Here is a 20,036-nt window from a genome sequence, read left to right as displayed (position 1 = left end):
AATCAGGGCAAGGGTACCCACACTGTACTTGGTATACAGCAGACAGTAAATAAAATGTTTTGGAACAAATGAATCTATATTGTTTCTCGGTGTTTTAAGTCTTAACAAAGCACCCAGTCTCTTGAAATTGGTAGATAGAGTTCATGTTTCATTCAAGAAATATTTCTTGAGCACTGACTATATGCACTATGTAATCCACTAGAGACAAGAACTTAATTAACAGTAACATTAACATGGAGAAAATCACATTCTAATAGGAAAACGACTGACATGAAAACCAAAGGAGGGTGAAATTTTATCAAAAGAGAGTTTGCTTTTAGATCAGTTTTGTGTACAGAGTAAAATAATTGGGGATAATCTTTTTAGTTTACAGCTAAAATAAAATGCTAGGGGCAGAGAAAGAGAGAGAGAGAAGGAACTAATTTAGTTCAAGAATAGCTGAGCCATGAAATTAACATAGAAACTGTCCCGAGGCCAGTGATGCCCTAGGGACGCCTGGCAGTCAAAAGGTGAACCTCTTTGAATGTACAATAGCTCAACACTGTCCAAATCTATAAACATATAAAGCTCTTTTACAGATGAGCTCATGTGTTAAATAAAAAAATAAAAATAAATAAAAAAAAGAGTGAACAAACCACCCAGGTGTTGGGGGAGAACAATCAGGATTAGAATCCCAAAATTAAATAAAATAGTAGCAAACTGAATATAGCACTCTGTATTGAAAACTACCTTATATGAGGTAAGTTACATGCCAGAAACACAAGGATGATATAATACTAGAAAATGTATTAAAGTAACTCAGAACTTTAATAGATTTATTTTTGAAAGAAGAAGAAACTATCTAATTTTTAAGCAGAAAGCAAAAAAAATATTATAAAATTCAATATCAAATTCCTGATAAACACTCTTAACAAACAAGGAATAAAGAAAACTTTTGTTACTTAATGAGGATGGTCTACCATAACCCTACATTAAATACCATTCTCATTTAAAACATTTAAAGAATAACTTTAAATTCATGACCAGACAAGGATGCCTTCTATTACTACCATTTATAAGTAAACATTGTTCTGGAAATCATCAGAAAAATAAGACATATAATATGAATAAAAAATATAATAATTAAAAAGAAACGACTATCTTTTTACAGGTATTTTATGAATGTTAACATACAGAAAAAAAAAGATCATCTAGAAATTATTGGAATCAATATGAGAAGTTAGCAAAGTTACTCTTTTCAAGATCAAGATGTAAAAATCAATAGTTTCCACTATAACCCCGAAGAACAATTGATAAATGAATATTTAGTAGCAAAATTCAAGTTGTCTAGGAATGTCATACATATAATGTGCAAAATTTTATGGAGAAAAATACAAAATGTTATTGAAGGACTTAATAAAGTTCGGAATACAAGAGTAAATCCTCCAGGTTTATACAAATGCTCATTCTCTTCAGTCTAATTCATAAATTCAATGCCATTAAAATAAAAATTTCAATAGGGTTTTTTTTTTTTTTTTATAAAGCTAATCCTAAACATTACATGAACAAGTACAGAAACAAAAAAAATGAGGTCACTCTGTTTAGTAGTGAAGGGAAAACATCAAAGTTGATAATATGAAAAATAATCCAATAATACCAGAGTGAAAAGTAATATTATAAGTCATTTGCCATTTGTCCTGGAGTAACAGTTGTTGCTTTTTATTTTTTCTCTAAATATTACACAGTGAAATAAACTCTTGTCAAAATATTTGTCTCTAGGCAAAATGTTAAAAAAAATAGTAATAATAATAATAATAATAATACCTAATAAATCTACTACTGGAAACATTGAGAATGTTTAAAGAAACTGGAAAACATTTGAAATTTAAGTGTACCCACTTCTCAACAATTTGGTAGGGAAGGTGATTTATTATGTTTTTCCATCCCATTTATACCTCTCTCTTCTTCCTAGATTTTGCAAATTTGAAATTTTACCAGAACACTAGGGGGGAAAAAAAAAGACTTACGCCTGATTTCTACAGTCAAGTAAAGATATAGGCAATCCCCAGAAAATTGTAAAAAAATATTATTTCATTTAATTACCCAGAACATTGCCTCCATTCTGTGCTTTGAATATGGAGACAATCTCTCCTCCAACTTTTACACAAACTTGAAGAAGCAAACACAAAAACTGAAATAACATTTAAATAACATCTAATGGAAAAAGTAAAATAAATAAGCTTCTAAATTTATTTTCTTAAAGTGAATTTCTGCTTGATCTATGGAAATATGAGAATTCAATTACATGAATTTGGCATTTTTATTTCAATTTGAGTTTTAAAAAAATTCTTATTGAAAAGTAATACTTCAATAAGTGTTCTCCTTGAAGGCTACTTACAGATATTTATTATTTTAATGTTAAAATTATATTTATTCTCACCTTAGGATTTGTTTCATAGTCCAAAAGAGGTTCCAGGGTTTTAGAAATGACACCATTATGTGAATCCAAAGCAAAGTAGGCCATGGCATTAACTGAAGAATTTAGTACTAAAAACTTTAAAACACACACATACAAATGGTTAATCTATTATTGAAAAAGCATGGATTTTGAACTGATGTTTTTGATGCAATTACGTGGCAAGACCTAACTAAACCAAAATTAGTCGTCACAACGCCAATAAAATAGAAGCTAAACTTTCTTTCAGTACCAGACTTCAAAAGCAATCTGAAATTTTTCACATTTTTAGTTAAATTTTTTCCAAAGATGTTTATTCTTAACTATTAGAACACTTTTGGTAAATAGCTATCATTGGGTTTATAATTAGTTCACTTTCTAATGCTGCTAATATATAAAAAAGGCATTCCCTCTCATATACTAAGAGTGTATCCAAAGCAGGCACATGCACTGAATTACTTGGAAGGAGCCATTTGATCTGTCTCTGTGTTGATTTTCTGTATGACACAATAAAATATTGCTTTAGAGAAATTTTTTCTTTGTATGAGCATCAGCATGTTTCTCTCTGTTGTTATCACCCATGCTTATAACTGGTCTCAGTTTCAAGATGAATATGAAATATTTTGAAAAGGATTTAGTAAAGACATTACATATATTTGTTTTAATTTAATCCATTTTCTGGCCCAAAGAAAAATAATAAATCTTGGGAGACATGATATCCAATGCCATTTCCAAAAAGACATCACAGCCATGATGATGGGCATATTAACAGATTTGTATCTGTCTATAAGTGAACAACCAAAGTTGGCTTATGTTTGACTAAAATTCATTAAGTGTTCTTATGGGAAAATATTTTTTTTTTGTTTCTGCCATTATTATTATAGTCTTGGATTTGTTAAAAAAAATATATATATATATATATATATATATATATATATATATATATATATGTATATATATATATATATATATATATATATATTTATATATATCATTTTCCAAGCCTTTGTTTTGTTTTTCTTTCCCAATGACTTTTACAATAAAATCCAGATATAAATTTGAGTTATGGAGAATATACAAGTAAACACATAATTATAATTTATATTTACATAGACATCCATCCTCCATACACATGCACATATTCTATCCTAAACACAAACATATATCTATCTATGCACCCTAAATACACATATCCTCAAATCTGGACTGTAACCCTCCCCACACATTCACACACCCAAATACATGGAGCTTCTGAACCTGGTAACTAGAAATTACATTTTCCTATGTTGTCTTATGTCCTTGAAAGAAAGGAAAAAAAGAAAAAGAAAAAAAATGAGACGGATGATAATTAATGCTTTATTATAATCAGGTCACCAAAAAAATTATATGCAGATTAAATTATTCAACAATTACCCCCCTAAACTTTCATTCCAACCGTATTCTCCAAGCAATTTTTATGAGCCAGTTGTTAAAGTATTGCCAAATGGAAAAAAAAACAAAAACACCTTAGTTTCCTTTAATGAGAAGAATCACAAAATTTAGGGCAGAATATTCCAGTGTATTAATATGATTTCTAATATATTTTATAATCAAGAAGTCAAAAATTTTCATATAATATAACAATACAATTATTTATCATATGTGCACCATAAAAATTTCTGAAAAAATCTGGTATGATGAATTAACTCGTATTTCTTCTTTGCCCTCTCTCAATCTGTAACTATTTTATCATCCATTAGTTATTAATTCACTATTGTTTATTAATTATTGTTGAAAACAGAAATAATATGAAGATATAGCATATCCTTTATTCAAATTATGTGTATAATAAAGAAAATATTCCTGATCTGTGATGAATAAAAGACAATAAAACATGAAAGGATATTCTCTCAGTTGTGTAAACGACATCAAATAAGTGCAAATAAATATAAGCTCTAGTGTTTCAAAGTACTTTCAGACCATTTTAAAAGATTTATTTCTTTCATTTTAAAGTTATATCTTTTTTAGTCTATGTTACTGTATTTAAAGGCTCCATTTTTTTCCTTTCACTTCAATGACTACCATAAGATATAAAGAGTAATTCAAAACCTGATGAAATAATTTTTTACTCATTGAAAATTTGAGCCCTCTTTTTTTCAATCAAATTTGGAAAGAATAAACAGATTATAATGAATCACATACTTCAACTTCTTGTCCTGGATCTGGATCTCTTGCAAGAATCATATATATAAAAGCAAATGCAGGAACATTTTCAGGAACAGACACTGTAACACCTATACAATTATATAAACCATGAATAATAATTTAAATTCAAACATTCTTCCACGACAAGTCATGCTGTATTTCTCCCTATAGCAGTTTTCTTAATGATACTTTTTTGAAGGGGAAAAAAGTAGAACAAAAGCAATTAATCCTATTAACATCAACGTTAGGAGAGCCAAAAGAACACCGATTTCATATTTCTACATTTAAATTTAAGACTGAGTGGAATGGGATGTAATTGGTTAGTGTCCAGAACAAAGTCAATGGTCATTAAGATGTGATTTCAACTTTGATTCCTTTATAGTTAAATGATTGAAGCCATGCATCTCTTTTTACAATAATGCACACACACACAAAAATAAAGCACAGGTTGTAAAGTCAGAAAGAAATGCATTTGAGTTGCTGATCCATCAATATTCTTATCTGTACAATAGGGATCAAGTATGTTTTCAATCTTAGAGTAGTTCCAAGGATTAAATAAAATATAACACATAACACATCTCACAAGTGCTCAATAAATGTTAATTTATTGTCTTCATCCACTACTTCTTATCTTCCCTTCAGTGTTACTAATTATGATCCTGTCTCACCCCAAAATCAAATAACACAAATGCATATCCTTTTAAACCATAGGTAGTTTCTTAGTTTCTTCATCTGTTATGTGATTCTATAAATGATACTCTGGAAAAAAAAAGTGTTCCTGCTTTCTGTGCACTTGAATCTTGGATATCATGTCCAGGAAACACTGTATTATGATCCAAAGTAGGAAGTCCTGCAAAAGCCTCATATAGTTTGTCTATTTCTAAGAATGCAATAGAACAATTTTTGTGTGAATGGGTCTTGCTTGTTTTGATCCATTAAATAAAATATTATACATAACACATCAAACTAAAACTATTTAGTAGAGTCTCTAAACAGATTTGTTCTACTTAATCAAGTCAACTGGATAATTTAACACAATAAGTGAATTAAATATGTTTGTGTCACATTGCCATCTGAAAATGGTGTCAATACCTGTTTTGGGTAACCTCACAGACACCCAAAGAGTTACCCTATTTTTGAGAGAAAGTAATGTGGTTTTTGTTTTATTTTGTTTTGTTTTTCTGCTATTCCTCTGTTCCAAAGACCACAAACCCACATGATGGAAAACAAGGGCATCTTGATCTCAATGCTGTCTAAGTCAGACAAGTCTGTAGAAAAATCAAGTCAGAATGACCTTCTTGGAATCCATGTGTATCTTCTTAAAACTTTCTATAATTTGGAGGAGACCAAAAGGAAATTACGAAGAACATCAGCTAGGCTGTCTCACAGTGATCCAAAAGACAATGTTTTCATAAACACCAAACCTGTAAGCTGGTTCATTGCCCAGGCCTACCTGGGAGGTTTTCCTTTCTTAACTTGAGCCTCTGTGAATAGGTCCTTTTAATACAAATTCTTATCTCCGCTGGATTTTTTTACTACACATACCAGAGGGTATGTTTTGATTCAAAATAAGAAATCTGTGTGTGTGTGTGTATTTGTGTGTGTGTGTTAGAACTTTTGGGTTTCTAAAAGAGTGATGTATCTTAAATATGAAGAAGAGATAACAGTTATGGTGAGAAATGGACAGAGAGCAGTTATGGACAGGAATCTGGGTGGTGGATGGGAACACTATTTTAACAAAGTCTGCCTTGTCTATTTGCCTTCAATTTCACTTTCTTCTCATTGTCTCCCAGTTAGCTGGGTAGTTTCTCCTAACACAAATAATGAGAGAAAGAAAAGGAATGATAGTAGAGAAGGTAGAAAGAGTAGAGAGGGTTTTGATATGACAGACAAGCAAGCAAGTTAGGTTAGAAATAGAGGGAAAAACAATAGAAAGAATAACTGGCAGAACAGATATAATTGATGAGTTTGAGTCGACCCCACCAAATTGAAATCAAGCCAACTTGTATTTCCTGATATTCTCCCATGTGCAAAGTATCAAGGGCATTCAAATGTTTAAAAGTTTTTATTTTCACGAGAACTTCATGAAAACACAAACACATGTAAAGGTGAAGTCAAGGAACAGTATCTGAGGTTGTGATTTGAATGGCACTACTTCATTATTTTATACACATAGATGTACTGCTTCCAATTAATATATTAGGACTGTTTTCTTTTCTGGGTAGAATTATTTAAAAAAATGAAATGCAATTGACAAAATTTTAATTCATACTAAACTTTTCAGGAACATCTATTTATACCAAATGGTACCTTCATATATTACTTTAATTATCTATTCTATTGTAATTTCAATAATTGAAAACCTATTATAAGTAAATAATCTTTGGGGAAGACTATTAGATGAAATGACTGCATACTATTAGGAGTAATGATTCTTATTCAAGAAGTTGAAATTTTATAACTAAAGCTAGAGTTTTAATTTGAGAAACATTAAACAAATTAACAGTAGAGAATGTTTATTTCAGTGTTGGAAAATAAAGAATCATTTCTCGTAATCATACAAAAACAGAGAACAGTGGTTTTACACATGTATCAATATATGAGTAGAATGGAATGTGTTTATAGTTATTAATATCACATATTATTTTTCACAACAAAATTGAGAAAACTTCAGTTTCTATTAGCTCATACCTATTATTTGTTGAAAGATAATTTTTAATGGCTAGATAGCACAATCTTTTAAACAATTCCCTCTTGTTAGATATTTTGGATATTTCAAACATTCTATATAAATTTTGTACATAATCTCAACTAGATGACCAATAGTTCTGTAAATAAGAACTCTAAGAAGCTGAAGTAAAATTTTTATGGAAGTAAAGATTATAATCATTTTAATACTCTATAAATATGTACAAAATAATATTTTGGGCGGTTATTCAAAATCCCATTTATGAAAATGTTAATTTCTTTACTTTAGCCAACACTGCTATTTACCTCCTATTATTTTTAAACCTTGGTCAATTTAGTGCTGTGTTTCCCCAAAAATAAGACAAGGTCTTATATTAAGCTTTGCTCCAAAAGACGCACTAGGGCTTATGTTCAGGGGATGTCATCCTGAAAAATCATGCCTGGGCTTATTTTCCGGTTAGGTCTTATTTTCGGGGAAACACAGTAGGTGAAAATTATACTTTATTGTTTAGATTGTCATGTGTTTGACAACTTATCAGTTACCTATTAATTCATGTTACATATAAACTTAAAATAATTTTATAAGTACTCCTATACCCAATCTGCCACACAAAGAAATAATTATTTGAATGCTTTATTAAATTATACTATTTTTTTCTTTTGAGGAATATATCCATCATTTTATTCAATTCTTCATATAGTTCTCTTTTATAAAACAAAACAAAACACACAAAAAAGCACTCAAACTATAATTCCAAGTTTTGTTTTAAAATTTTCTCAGCCTGTCACTGTTTTATGAATGTTACTAATAAAATTGACTTGTCATATACCTGCTGCTGTTGAAAAACTTGAGTCACAGACAATAGGGTCATCTACATTCTCCACGAAAACTGTCAACATATAGGTACTGGTGTTATTTCCATTATCTCTGGCCTCAAATTCCAAAAAGTAGGTGTTAGAGTTATTTGGATTGTCAAGATTTAAAGGCTGAAGAAGAGTGATTATGCCTGTAACTAATGAAAAGAAATAAAATGAAGAAAAATTACCAAACTCAAATAATTAAACGTTTATTTACTCAGATTGATGGTGCTTTAATTCACTTGATGATATGTGTTTTTAGTGAATGAGAAAAGTTATGTTTAGCAATTCTACATTCACTAAAAATCTTTATTTAAAAATGCCCATTTGATGTATGCTTACCTTTAAAATATAATTAAATACTAAAAATGGTTTCAACATATTTTCTTCCAAATCTCTAATTGTCATTTATGGACGTATCAAGCATAGGCAGCATCTGTACTTCAGAAATACCAGCTAGAAACCTCTGCATTTGATTTTAATTACAATAATAAAGAGTTAGCATTTTTGAGCCTGTAAAAACTAGGCAAACTCTTTTGAAATCCTAATAATGTTTTGCTTCTGCCATATGACTTAACTCAATCTCGTATTCAAAGAGAAAAAATGAGCTCAGAGGTCAAACGTAGGAAATTTTGTGAAGACAGAATCACCAAGGGAAATTCTTGGTCAACGGGGAGGGTGGAAAGGTAGCCGCAGCTTTGTCATTGCTTACATAGTCCTGCTGGCCCACTGTCTCACCCTTGGCAAGAAGTAGCAGCTGGGTCTGCAACTGTTCCACCTGCCTCTAGATCCTCTGTCAGCCACTCTGACCCCTAGAAAAGGTGTCTGCTCAGCCTCGTAATGAAAGACCCAGCTGCTGCAGGATACTCACACCACCAAGGTCAGAGGCAACAAGAACTCACATACTGTGTTTCCCCAAAAATAAGATCTAGCCGGACAATCAGCTCTAATGCGTCTTTGGGAGCAAAAATTAATATAAGACCTGGAGCTGATTTTCCGGTTAGGTCTTATTTTTTGGAAACACGGTAGGTGTTAGTCCAGCTCATGGAGTCTAACACCCGCTTGTGTCTTCTGGTCTACTCTAAATGTTTCCCACTTTATATCCCTCTTCCTTCTGTCACTTCCTGCATTGTGGACTTCAAACCCCAGCCTCAGACAGACACAGAGACAACAGCCTTACAGAGACTGCTTAACCAGCTCTCACAGGTCAATTCCCAATGTTTCCCCCACACACCCTCCAGTGGAACAAATTAAAGCAGGTTCTGGGACAGGATGTAGGGAAAGCAACATCTCAGAGTAGTATCCTGTCCACATAGATGGAAATCTATCTATAATCAAATATACAAAATATAATTATTAAGGAAAAGTCTGAGATTCCACAAATGAAAACAAGGAGATAGATATGACTTAGTTTTCCTAAATTCCACACAGACGTCACAGAAGTATCTGGATTGATTACCTCTGAAAGACAATGGTCAGTTATACAAATAAGGGACTATGACACTAATTATTTCACAAGAATAGTATTTCAATAAATAGGAAAACAGCAATTGTCAAACGCCACATATTTTTGGTATGTTTCCTTCTCCTTATTTAATTTAATTTTGAAAAGGTAGTTTTATCAGCCCAAGTTTCTATAGGAAACACATAGATTAGGTAGTGAAGGTTGAATAAAAATAAGCTAGAAGTGTGTATTTAAAACTTACGAGGGTCCAAGCCAAACATTTCCTGCTGGGTTTTAAAGGAATAAGTGATGCTGTTATTTTCATCTCGATCTGTTGCTTTTACTTTTGCTATAATTTCTCCAACAGGTTTTTTTTCGGTCACATTAATAGAATTCAAAGGAAATGGCCTAAAGAAAAAAAAAATATTGTGATAAAAAATGTTGAAAATGCAAATTTTTATGTAGCAGCTGAGTTATAATAACCTGCAAAGAATATTTTGTATTTGTGATGATATCACCTTCATCTTGTCAAGAATTTAAGAATTCCAAAAGTACTCAAATACTAAGAAAAAATTCAATTTGGGCACAAAGTTAGTTACAATTTTTCATAAGCATTTATTTCTAATCATCTAGTTTCTGGCATAATACCAGACATCAATAATATCATGGCATCAAAGAGATGAAAACCGAAAAACACATTAAAATAGTGCACCTCTATTATTCCAACTATCAAATGCATAGATTAGTTGGCAATTGAATAATAAGGACTAAATATGTTCATTTTATTCTTGACGAAATGCTGTCCAAAATGATCACTTATTAAAGTAAGCTATCAGAACATTCCCTGTAAATTTATTGTTCACGTCTTTAAATCACAGTTAAAGTCCCTGACCAATTTCTAGAACATTTCTGAAGCTTATATTTATTTCTTACCACCTACAGTGTGTCATTTATACACATAGAACTGAGCTTTCTCCTGCTCTTTAGGATCTTACTAATAGTAGAGAACACAAATAGAAAAAGTGACAATGCTATGTGGTGTATACCATAACTTTGCTACAAATTTAAAGAGAAGGGGAGACTAAATCTGGGGTTGGGAGATTCAAGGAAGTTCTCCCAGGAATGTAAAATCAAAGGAAAAGGGAGGCCATTTCTCTGAGCAAGCTTCTTGACCACCACCATCCAGTGTGGTGTCTCCTTTATACCATAATATACTGTAACTCACAATATTTATATTTTGAAGCACTTTAAATATTTTTTTTTTGTTTCACTGTGGTTTAACATATTTTGTCTCTTAAGAGATAAAAACTATATTTGGAGGCAATATTTTAATAATTTTTGTATTACTTATGATAGCTAGCATTCAATTCTCCTAAGTAAAAAGTCCTAGTAAAAAAGTAAAGTTCATTCCTATTGAAGGCATGAAGGCAATAGAAAATGTTCCAAGAAGTTGATGACACCTCTACTGCAAATATAGGTGGACAGTTAGAGTAACTATCCCCAGAAATAAAGGGGAAACGAAGCTCCATATTTACTTCTGTTGTTCAGGTAATATAAATTAAAGTGAATTTTGGAAGTCAAACAATTACTCTCCTTCATCATCTGTAGAGATGTAACTTATTTATAGAAGGAAAGTAATTTGAATACAACTATTTTCTTATTCTCTTCAGCAATTTAAGAAGTATTTGATTAATCTTAGATTGTAGTGATGTGTGTGATTGCTAAATTTTGAAGTATAGAAAAATATTTAACAGACGTTCATAATCTGCAAATGTTTTTGAATGCTACAATTATACCTCAGAGTGAAATAGTTTAAATATTTTAGACTACATTTTAAGATCTAATTTTTCATTATTTAAAATTAATGTATTTATTAAGAAACAATGCAAGAACTTTGCAAAGTCTTTGGGAAAGAAAACAAAAGGGAAAAAAATAAAACAAAAAGAAAAAAGACACACAAAAACCCTTTCACCATATGATAATATTGGTTATTTCTACATTTGTTTTACAGTATTTTCTAATATATATTTTACTTTCTATCAGTATATGTATCAATCTTGGATATATAATCATATATTATTAATTTAGCACAATAAAACCTTTTCTATGCAGCTACATTATCTTTATTTTTTATTATTCATATAATATAAATTATATTCGTATATGTGAAGTTTAGATAGTTATTTTCTTATGGTTACACTTTAAAATAAATATGCTTACTCAAATTGAGGCTTCTCATCATTTATGTTTCTGACTTTGATAATTAGTGTCCCTTGACAAAACAGACCAGTTATATCTGTTGCTCTCAGTGCAAGCTGGAAAACCTGGAAAACAATTTTTAAAAGTTTTACAATATGCTATTTGTATATCTTTATAATATGTCTCCTGTTATGTTTCTTTTTTCCAATTAGATACAGATTTTTTTCTTTTTCTTCTAGGCAGTTAAAAGAAATATAAGTGTTTTCTTAGTTAATTAGATTAGTTGTGTATTTCAAAATAGCTTCATTTTATATACAGTTAAATGTCATTCAAAGGTCTGTGTACCTTGGCTGTATGCCTAAATACAGATTAAATTGAACAAAAAAAATAATAAATGAATGAATCAGGTTCAATCATAAACTCAAAGTATAAAGCACTGGAATTATTCACAAAGCAATCTGTTTGATGCTAACCGTTAGAAACACAACCATGGGTTATTCTTTGGGATCAAGAACAGGTAATTTCTGAAGAATTGAGGATGTCACCAAATCTCAAATATTTTCCTTATCATCCTATCACATATCTTACCCTTTAGATATTATTTATTCATATATATCAGCAAGTGATCATTTGAAAAGGAAAAAAAAGAAACACTGCTGAAGCAGTAGGATATCCTCTAAAACCTTTCTTAAGCAAGCATTCAATAATCCTTCATGATGTACAGGAGCCCATGCCCAGGTTAAGAATGATTGTACTTAAGTCTCTCGAATGGGTACTGACATATCAAATGTCATAAAGTGAATTGGTTAGCTATGTAATGGAAAAATGAAGTAGGTCTTAAAAGACTTAGTAGAAGTTGGTTGAATGTGTGAGAAAGCAAGCAGGGAAAGTGAGGCAGGGAACGGTCGTAAGTATGGAGTGGAACTGCTTAATATGTGGCTCATGTACATAATCTCAAATTTTTTTCCACTTAATTTTAACCTTATATTGTAGTCTACAACTCAAATTGCTTAAAATATATGTATCATAGGTTTCTCCACCATCCTGTAACATTCAACATATCCAAATTTAAATTGAAATAGATATCATTGGCTTTCTTCCACCATGTCTGTTCTTTCAGTCTAGAAAGTTGAGATTATCTTCAGTTATTGTTTCTTTCTCCTAAATATCTGTTCAGTAGCAAATTCTCTTTTTTTTCTATAAATGATGTATTTTCCCCTTATGGCTATTTTCTCAATCACCTATTGAAATAATACATGGGGAGGATTTTGAAAATGGAAATGTTTTACCAATACGAATACTAATACTACTAATAATTATTTCTTTCTTTCTTTCTCAAATTTCACACCTTATTTCTATGTGGACAGATGATCTCAATAGCACTCTAGCTACTTTCTTTCCAGTCAGTTGCTCCTACTTATATGTCCTTCATTTTCCATTCAGAAATCTTCCCAATAATGCTTTCCTTAAATTGCCTTTCTCATAGAAATATCACAAATTGTTCTTCCCTACCATATTTTTTTCAAATGCATCTATAAGGTTTATGCCTGTCTTATTTTGGCTGCCTATGTGTTTTGCCATCCTTAATGGGGCAAGATACAAACGTTTACATAGTTTCAATTTGGACATTTTTACATTTTAAGTTTCTTCCATTTCTCTGATGTTCAGAAAGATTTATATTTTACTAATTTACTGATTTAGTTTACACTGATTAGAAATCTCTTTAAAGTATTTTATTTTTTCTTCCTTAAACTTCTTAAATGGATCTAAAAACTTAAGACATGATCGCGATACTTTGAGTAACGACAGACTGTCATAAATGAATCATACGAAATATTTCTTTTCCTTTAAATAATAATGATGTGTTTAATGTTTCAGGCAGAGTTCAAAATTATAAAAAATCCCTGTCACTCTATGTAGAATAATAAATAAATGCATTAATTACGTGATATCCAGCATCATAGTCCAAGGGATCTTTGCCTTGCAAGCTAACAATGCCACTTATAGAATCCACCCCAAAAGAAGTTGCCCCTTCCTTTGGTCCAGATAACTGTGTCTCAATGGAGTACTGGGAAAATAAAATAGACATTACTCACAACAAAATAAATGAAAAGGTATTTGGAAGATCATTAAGATACAATAATAAAGCATATATATATAGAAAGTTCTCTATTTTCACACTGATTATTTTCAGTCTTATGATCTAGCTTTAAAACCACTAGCATATACTGATCAGAATACAGGAAATATAAGAATTGCTTAACATCTTAACACAGCCAAAAGATTTGCTATATTTTAATAGAGCTGCACAACACTATAGATATTTTCTAAAAGATTTTTCCAGAAAATACTTAATTCTGACTCTGCACATTAATACAACTCTGAAAGAATATGCAAAATAAACTTGCATCACTACATTTGAATTTTAGGAAACAAAACAAGAATTATAATGATAAGAAACAATTTTGAATATTAATACAGTTGAATATGGAATTTGTAATTTATTTTTCTTTTTTATTTATTTGCCACCACCTTGGAGAACAGATGAAAGTAGATATATATTCACAAAAGTATCTGAAAAAAATTTAGTTTGTAATGAGGTATAAAATTTTATTAAACAAAAATTCAATTGTATCTGCATATTTATAAAAATCTGATAAGGATCTAGCCTATAACAATGTAATTATTTTCCAAAACACTAAAATATAAAATAATAACCTGCTGGGTCCCTATCTTGTTCCTGTAAATGACAGAACTGGTAATAACTATGTTCAACAAGAACATAGGTTTTTTGTTTTGTGTGTGTGTGTGTGTGTGTGTTTCCATCTATTGGAAAGACTTGTCTAATAGGAAAGGTCTTATGTTTCTTAACAATTTGGTATTAATTTCATATTGGTTGGTCTACAACAAAATATTTCTGAGCAGGGATGTTAAGTACTTTGACTGACAACAGCTTATATATCACTGAAGGTTAACGATGGAAATCAAGATCAAGCGTGATTATGTGACTTCCCCAAGATTACATCACTAGTTAGTGGAAAAGCCATTACTTGACCCGAGTCATTTGACAGCCCCATTACTTCATTCTTATTCAGTGCTCCATTACTTCATACTCTGAGTTACTAAATTAGAAGTAGTAAACTCTCTCAATATATGTTTAAAAAGAATAGCTACATAGCAAGCATGCTGACTTTTGTTGTCCAATGTACCACTAAATTCTCCAGATAGAGTTTTATAGGTTCTTTTTATTTTGCCAAATATCTAAGAGACTTTACAACCATGAATCAATTATGAGAAAAGCAAGTCTCTTACAGTTAGTAATTAGGATACTGAAACATCAGAAAAATATAATCACATTCACATGTGTCATTGAAATAGCTAGAAAAGTGAAACAGTTCTGAATAGCATCCAAAAGACAGAGCTTCAGTTTCAGCTCAGCATTGACATCTTCCTACCAGCTGCCCCCCTCCATTAGGTCATATAATTTTCTTATTCACATCAAGAAAAATAGCTTCATCTAAAAATGATATTTTGAACATTAACACAAATATTGCATTATAGTGGTTATAAACTTCATTATACTCTCTCTAATTATCAAATCAAATATGTTAACTACTCTTGGAAAATGTTTCCGAAGCATAGCGTTGTATGCCAAAATAATATATACATCTCACCCAATGATCATTTACTATCAATCTATCACTAGTTACCATCAATCTCTGACCATTTGAAGAGTCCTCATCTGTGGCATTCACTCTATAAATGGACTGAAATAATGGATAGTCCTCATCAATTTCTAAGATAGCTGTGAAGCAAAAAACAATGTTGCATCAAATATCAAGATATGTGGTGACTTCATTAGCACTTTATATGATAAAAACAGAACAATATTGAATTTAGATTGCATGGTGGGGTTGACATATTATTTTAAAATAGCCACATATATTTTTATTATTTTTATTTTTTTCCCTTTGGCTTTCTATCATCTTTCCTGCTGCTACAGAGTGCCTTTCCTTACTTCCTGGCTCTGTCTATGACAACTAAATAGTGTAAGAAAAAGAGCATCACATATATGTTGACAGACTGTCCCATGGGGAGCCAGTAAGCTAGCCTCACATAAGATTCTTTACACCAATTCCTGGACTTGATGGGGCCATAGGTGGAGGAACTCTTTCTTGCAGAAATACCTTTGTAGACAACAGATCGACCTCCATCTCTCACACACCTTTTAACATCTCCCCATAGCCTTAAAAGGGGATAAAAACCCAAACTACAACACAAAATGGGTAGAGTGACCTCAGAAAAGACTCAGGTCAATTGTTTTGTTTTCTGGTGGTGCTGGTGGTGGCAGTGTTGTGTGTGTGTTTTATTAAAGTCCATAAAATATGAATTTGAGAGTTTGACTCAAATTGGTTAATAGGATATTTTAAAATTTTCTATTCCTTACCCACATATATTTGTGGACCAAATTTATACATTATAATAAATTTAAATTTTAATAAGTTGCCCAATTAAATTTAATTGACTTTTGTTTTTCAATGTAATTACATTTAAAGTGAGTGACCAGGAGATTGGGGAAGGTGAAGGTAATAAGATAATAAAGATAATGGTAGCTATCTAGATGTCTCCTAGTATTTTTCCCCAAAAAAATTTTAAAAAAATTAAAAATACAGAAAAAAAAAGAAATAGAATTACAAAAAAGCTTGCCCTCAGCATAACTTGAAGATATAACATGACCAAACTTCACAATAAAGATAAGCAATTTTTAAAAAAAGAAAAACGAATTCAACAAATCCTGGCAAATAAGGTCTCAAGTCTCATCCCACCATTAGACCTCTTGTTACACAAAGGGTAACATAGAAAAGCTGTCAGGAAGATAAATAGAGAAAGCAAACTACAGCCCTAACATTGATGTAAAATTACTGCCAGGAAAAATAATTAAAATATTTTTTAAAAAATCTATTATGTTGGCAGTACCATGCTAAGTACTGAAAGGAGATACATAAGTAAAAAGTACAAATTGGTAGTTACAAAATAATCAGGGGATACAAAGTACAAAATAGAGAATATACTCAGTAATATTGCAACAACTATGTGTAGGGCCAGGTGGGTACTAGACTAATCAGGGGGGATGATTGCATAAATTATATAAATGTCTAACAAAATGCTGTACACCTGAAACTAATATAAAATAACACTGAATATCAACTGTAACTAAAAATATAAATAAATAATTTTAAAAAATTGACCAGTAAAATTAACCATCAGAGATATTTAGGAATTTGTCTAATATCATACAGTCTCTAAATGATAGAGCTCAATTTTATCCCCAAGTCTACTTGATGTAATAATTAGCTCTCTGTCTATCCTTATAATTATTAATTTCTATGAAATAAGAGTAATAGATATTTATTATATTTAATTGACTTACATACTGATAAGGATTAAAATATAGTCAAAGATTAAAAAAAGAAAAAACCTAGTTCATTTTTATAATCAGCTCAGTATAGTATAACAGCTTAGTATAACAGTTTAATTATTAAATAATTATAATTAATAAATAATTCATAAATAATTGGTTTTGATTTATATGGTCCAAACTTTAAAATTATAATTTTGAAATTTATTTTGTATTTTTAAAATATTTTTATTATAATATAGCTAACATACAATATTATATTAATTTCAGATGTACACCATAGTCATTTAACATTTACATATCTAAAGAAGTGATCATCAGAAGTCCAGCAACCACCTGACATCATACCACACTATCACAATATTATTGACTATATTCCCTATGCTGTACATTACATCCCCATAACGTATTTGTTTTATACCTGGAAATTTGGACTTCTTATTCCTGTTCCCCTTTCCTCTTTTTATTTTTTAATTTTTCAATCACAGTTGACATTCAATAATATTTTATATTAATTTCAGGTGTACAGCATAGTGGTTAGACATTTATATAATTTAGGAAGTGATGCCTCTGACAACTCTAGTACCCACCTGGCACTATACATAGTTATTACCATATAATTGATTATATTTCCTGTGCTTTACTTTACATCCCGGTGAATATTTTATAACTACCAATTTGTACTTCTTAATTGCTTCACCTTTGCATCGTGCCACCCGACCCTCTCCCATCTGTCACCCCAACAAATCTAGTACTCATCTGACACCATACCTACATAGTTATTACAATATTATTGACTGTATTCCTTATTCTGTATCTTACATCCCCATGATTACTGTGTAACAACCAATTTGTACTTTTTAATTTCTTCCCCTTTTTCACTCACCCTCCAACCCTCTTGCATCTGGCAACCATCAATATGTCTGTATCTATGAGTTTGTTGCTGTTTTGTTTGCGTATTTTATACTTTAGATTCCACATATAAGTGAAATCACATTGCATCTGTCTTTCTCCATCCCACACTCCATTCAGCACAATACCCTCCAGGTCCATACATGCCACAGAAGATGACAAGAACCTATTCCTTTCCCTGGCCAACCAATATTCCATTGTATATATTTACCACCTCCTCTTTATCCATTCATCCATTGACAGACACCCAGGCTGCCTCCACATCTTGGCCATTGTAAACAATACTGCAATGAACATAAGGATGCACATGGCCCCTCGAAGTAGGATTTGGGTTTCTTCACATACATACCCAGAAGCAGGATTACTGAGTCCTTCTGTCTCTTTTGCTATTGCCCGTGTTTTAAAGTTTATTTTGTCTGATATAAGTATTGCTACCCAGCTTATGGATTTGCTTGTTTGTTTGTTTGTTTGTTTCCATTTTCATGAAATGTATTTTTCCCTCCCTTTACTTTCAGTCTGTCTGTGTCTTTCAATCTGAAGTTATTTTTTTCTAGGCAGCATAGATAAAGGTTTTTTTTTTTTTCTTATCTATTTAGCCCTCTTGTGTCTTTCCAGTGGAGCATTTAATCCATTTACATTTAAAGTAATTGTTTATAGATATGCAAGCATTATTGCCATTTTATTATTCATAATTTTGGTCTTTATTTTCCTTCTTAAAGAAGTCCCTCTAATATTTCTTGTAATACTGGTTTGGTGATAAACTTCTTTAGCTTTTTCATGTCTGAAAAGCACTTTATCTGTCCTTTGATTCTGTATGATAACATCGCTCGGTAGAGTAATCTTGGTTGTAGGACTTTGCTTTTCATTGCGTTGAACATTTTGTGCCAATCCCTTCTTGCTTGCAAAGTTTCTGCTGAGAAATGCTGACAACCTTATGAGAGCTCCCTTATAAGTGATTAAAGGCCTTTCTCTTTTTTCTTTTATGATTTTTTTCTTTGTCTTTCGCCTTTGGCATTCTAATTATAATGTGTCTTGGTGTGGGCCTGTTTGGGTTCATCTTGTTTGAGACTCTGAACTTCCTGGACTTGAATGTCTGTTTCCTTCACCAAGTTAGGAAAGTTTTCAGTCATTATTTCTTCAAATACATTCTCAATCCCTTGCTTTCTCTCTTCTTCTTCTTCTGGGATCCCTATGATTTAAATATTGTTACATTTGATGTTGTGTCAGAGATCCCTTAAACTATTCTGATTTTTTTTTCTTTTTTTTCTGTTCCAGTTGGTTTTTTTCTGCTACCTTGTTCTCCAAATCACTGATTCAGTTATCCGCTTCATCTAGTCTGCTGGTAATTCCTTATGTACCAGATGCCCTGTGGGGGCCTGACGCAGTCTTCGTGGTCACCTGCTCTGGGGGCTCCAGGAATGTCCCTTATGTGGGTTGTGTGTGCCCTCCTGTTGTAGTTGAGTCTTGACTGTTGTTGGCACATCAGTAGGTGGGATTAACCCTCAGGCTGATTGGCTGTGGGGTTTAGCCACATCCACAGTTTATGGGCTGCTGTGCAGGGGGTTTACTCCAATGAGTGGGATTCACCCCAGTGGGCTCTGGTGCCTGTTGAGACTACTCTTTGTGAGTGTGTGCCACTTGTGGGGCTAATTGAGCAGTGCTCTGCTGTGGTCTGAAGCCAACCTCTAAGTATGTTATTCCAGGGTCTTTTGGAGCAGGCTCTGGTAAAGGTCCAGGTCACTGTCTGTGTCTCACGAGGGGCTACCTGGCAGAAGCTATAAAACAATCTGTGGTTGTTCATTGCCTGTGCTAAACCTAGAGGAAGCATGTGGGAGAGGCAATGCTCTGAACTAAGGATACTGCCATCAGTGCCAGCCCTGGTGTAGCACCGCAAATAG

General features: G+C 31.7%; 1 protein-coding gene across 1 annotated transcript in view; it reads right to left on the bottom strand.

The window, feature by feature from the left end:
* LOC308510431 (cadherin-related family member 4-like) overlaps positions 1-20,036 on the bottom strand; it is a gene marked incomplete at both ends in the record, with an annotated part of 118,807 nt that overhangs the window by 63,482 nt on the left and 35,289 nt on the right. Inside the window, 6 exons of the mRNA XM_081079717.1 lie at positions 4,616-4,707; positions 8,137-8,319; positions 9,871-10,016; positions 11,829-11,932; positions 13,753-13,875; positions 15,482-15,612. Of these exons, the coding sequence (XP_080935843.1) occupies positions 4,616-4,707; positions 8,137-8,319; positions 9,871-10,016; positions 11,829-11,932; positions 13,753-13,875; positions 15,482-15,612 (779 nt within the window). The remainder of the gene's footprint in view (positions 1-4,615; positions 4,708-8,136; positions 8,320-9,870; positions 10,017-11,828; positions 11,933-13,752; positions 13,876-15,481; positions 15,613-20,036) is intronic.

The sequence above is a fragment of the Rhinolophus hipposideros genome (assembly GCF_964194185.1).
Source record: "Rhinolophus hipposideros genome assembly, chromosome: 18".
NCBI classification, from domain to species: Eukaryota; Metazoa; Chordata; class Mammalia; order Chiroptera; family Rhinolophidae; genus Rhinolophus; species Rhinolophus hipposideros.
This window is presented reverse-complemented; position numbering and strand designations above follow the sequence as displayed.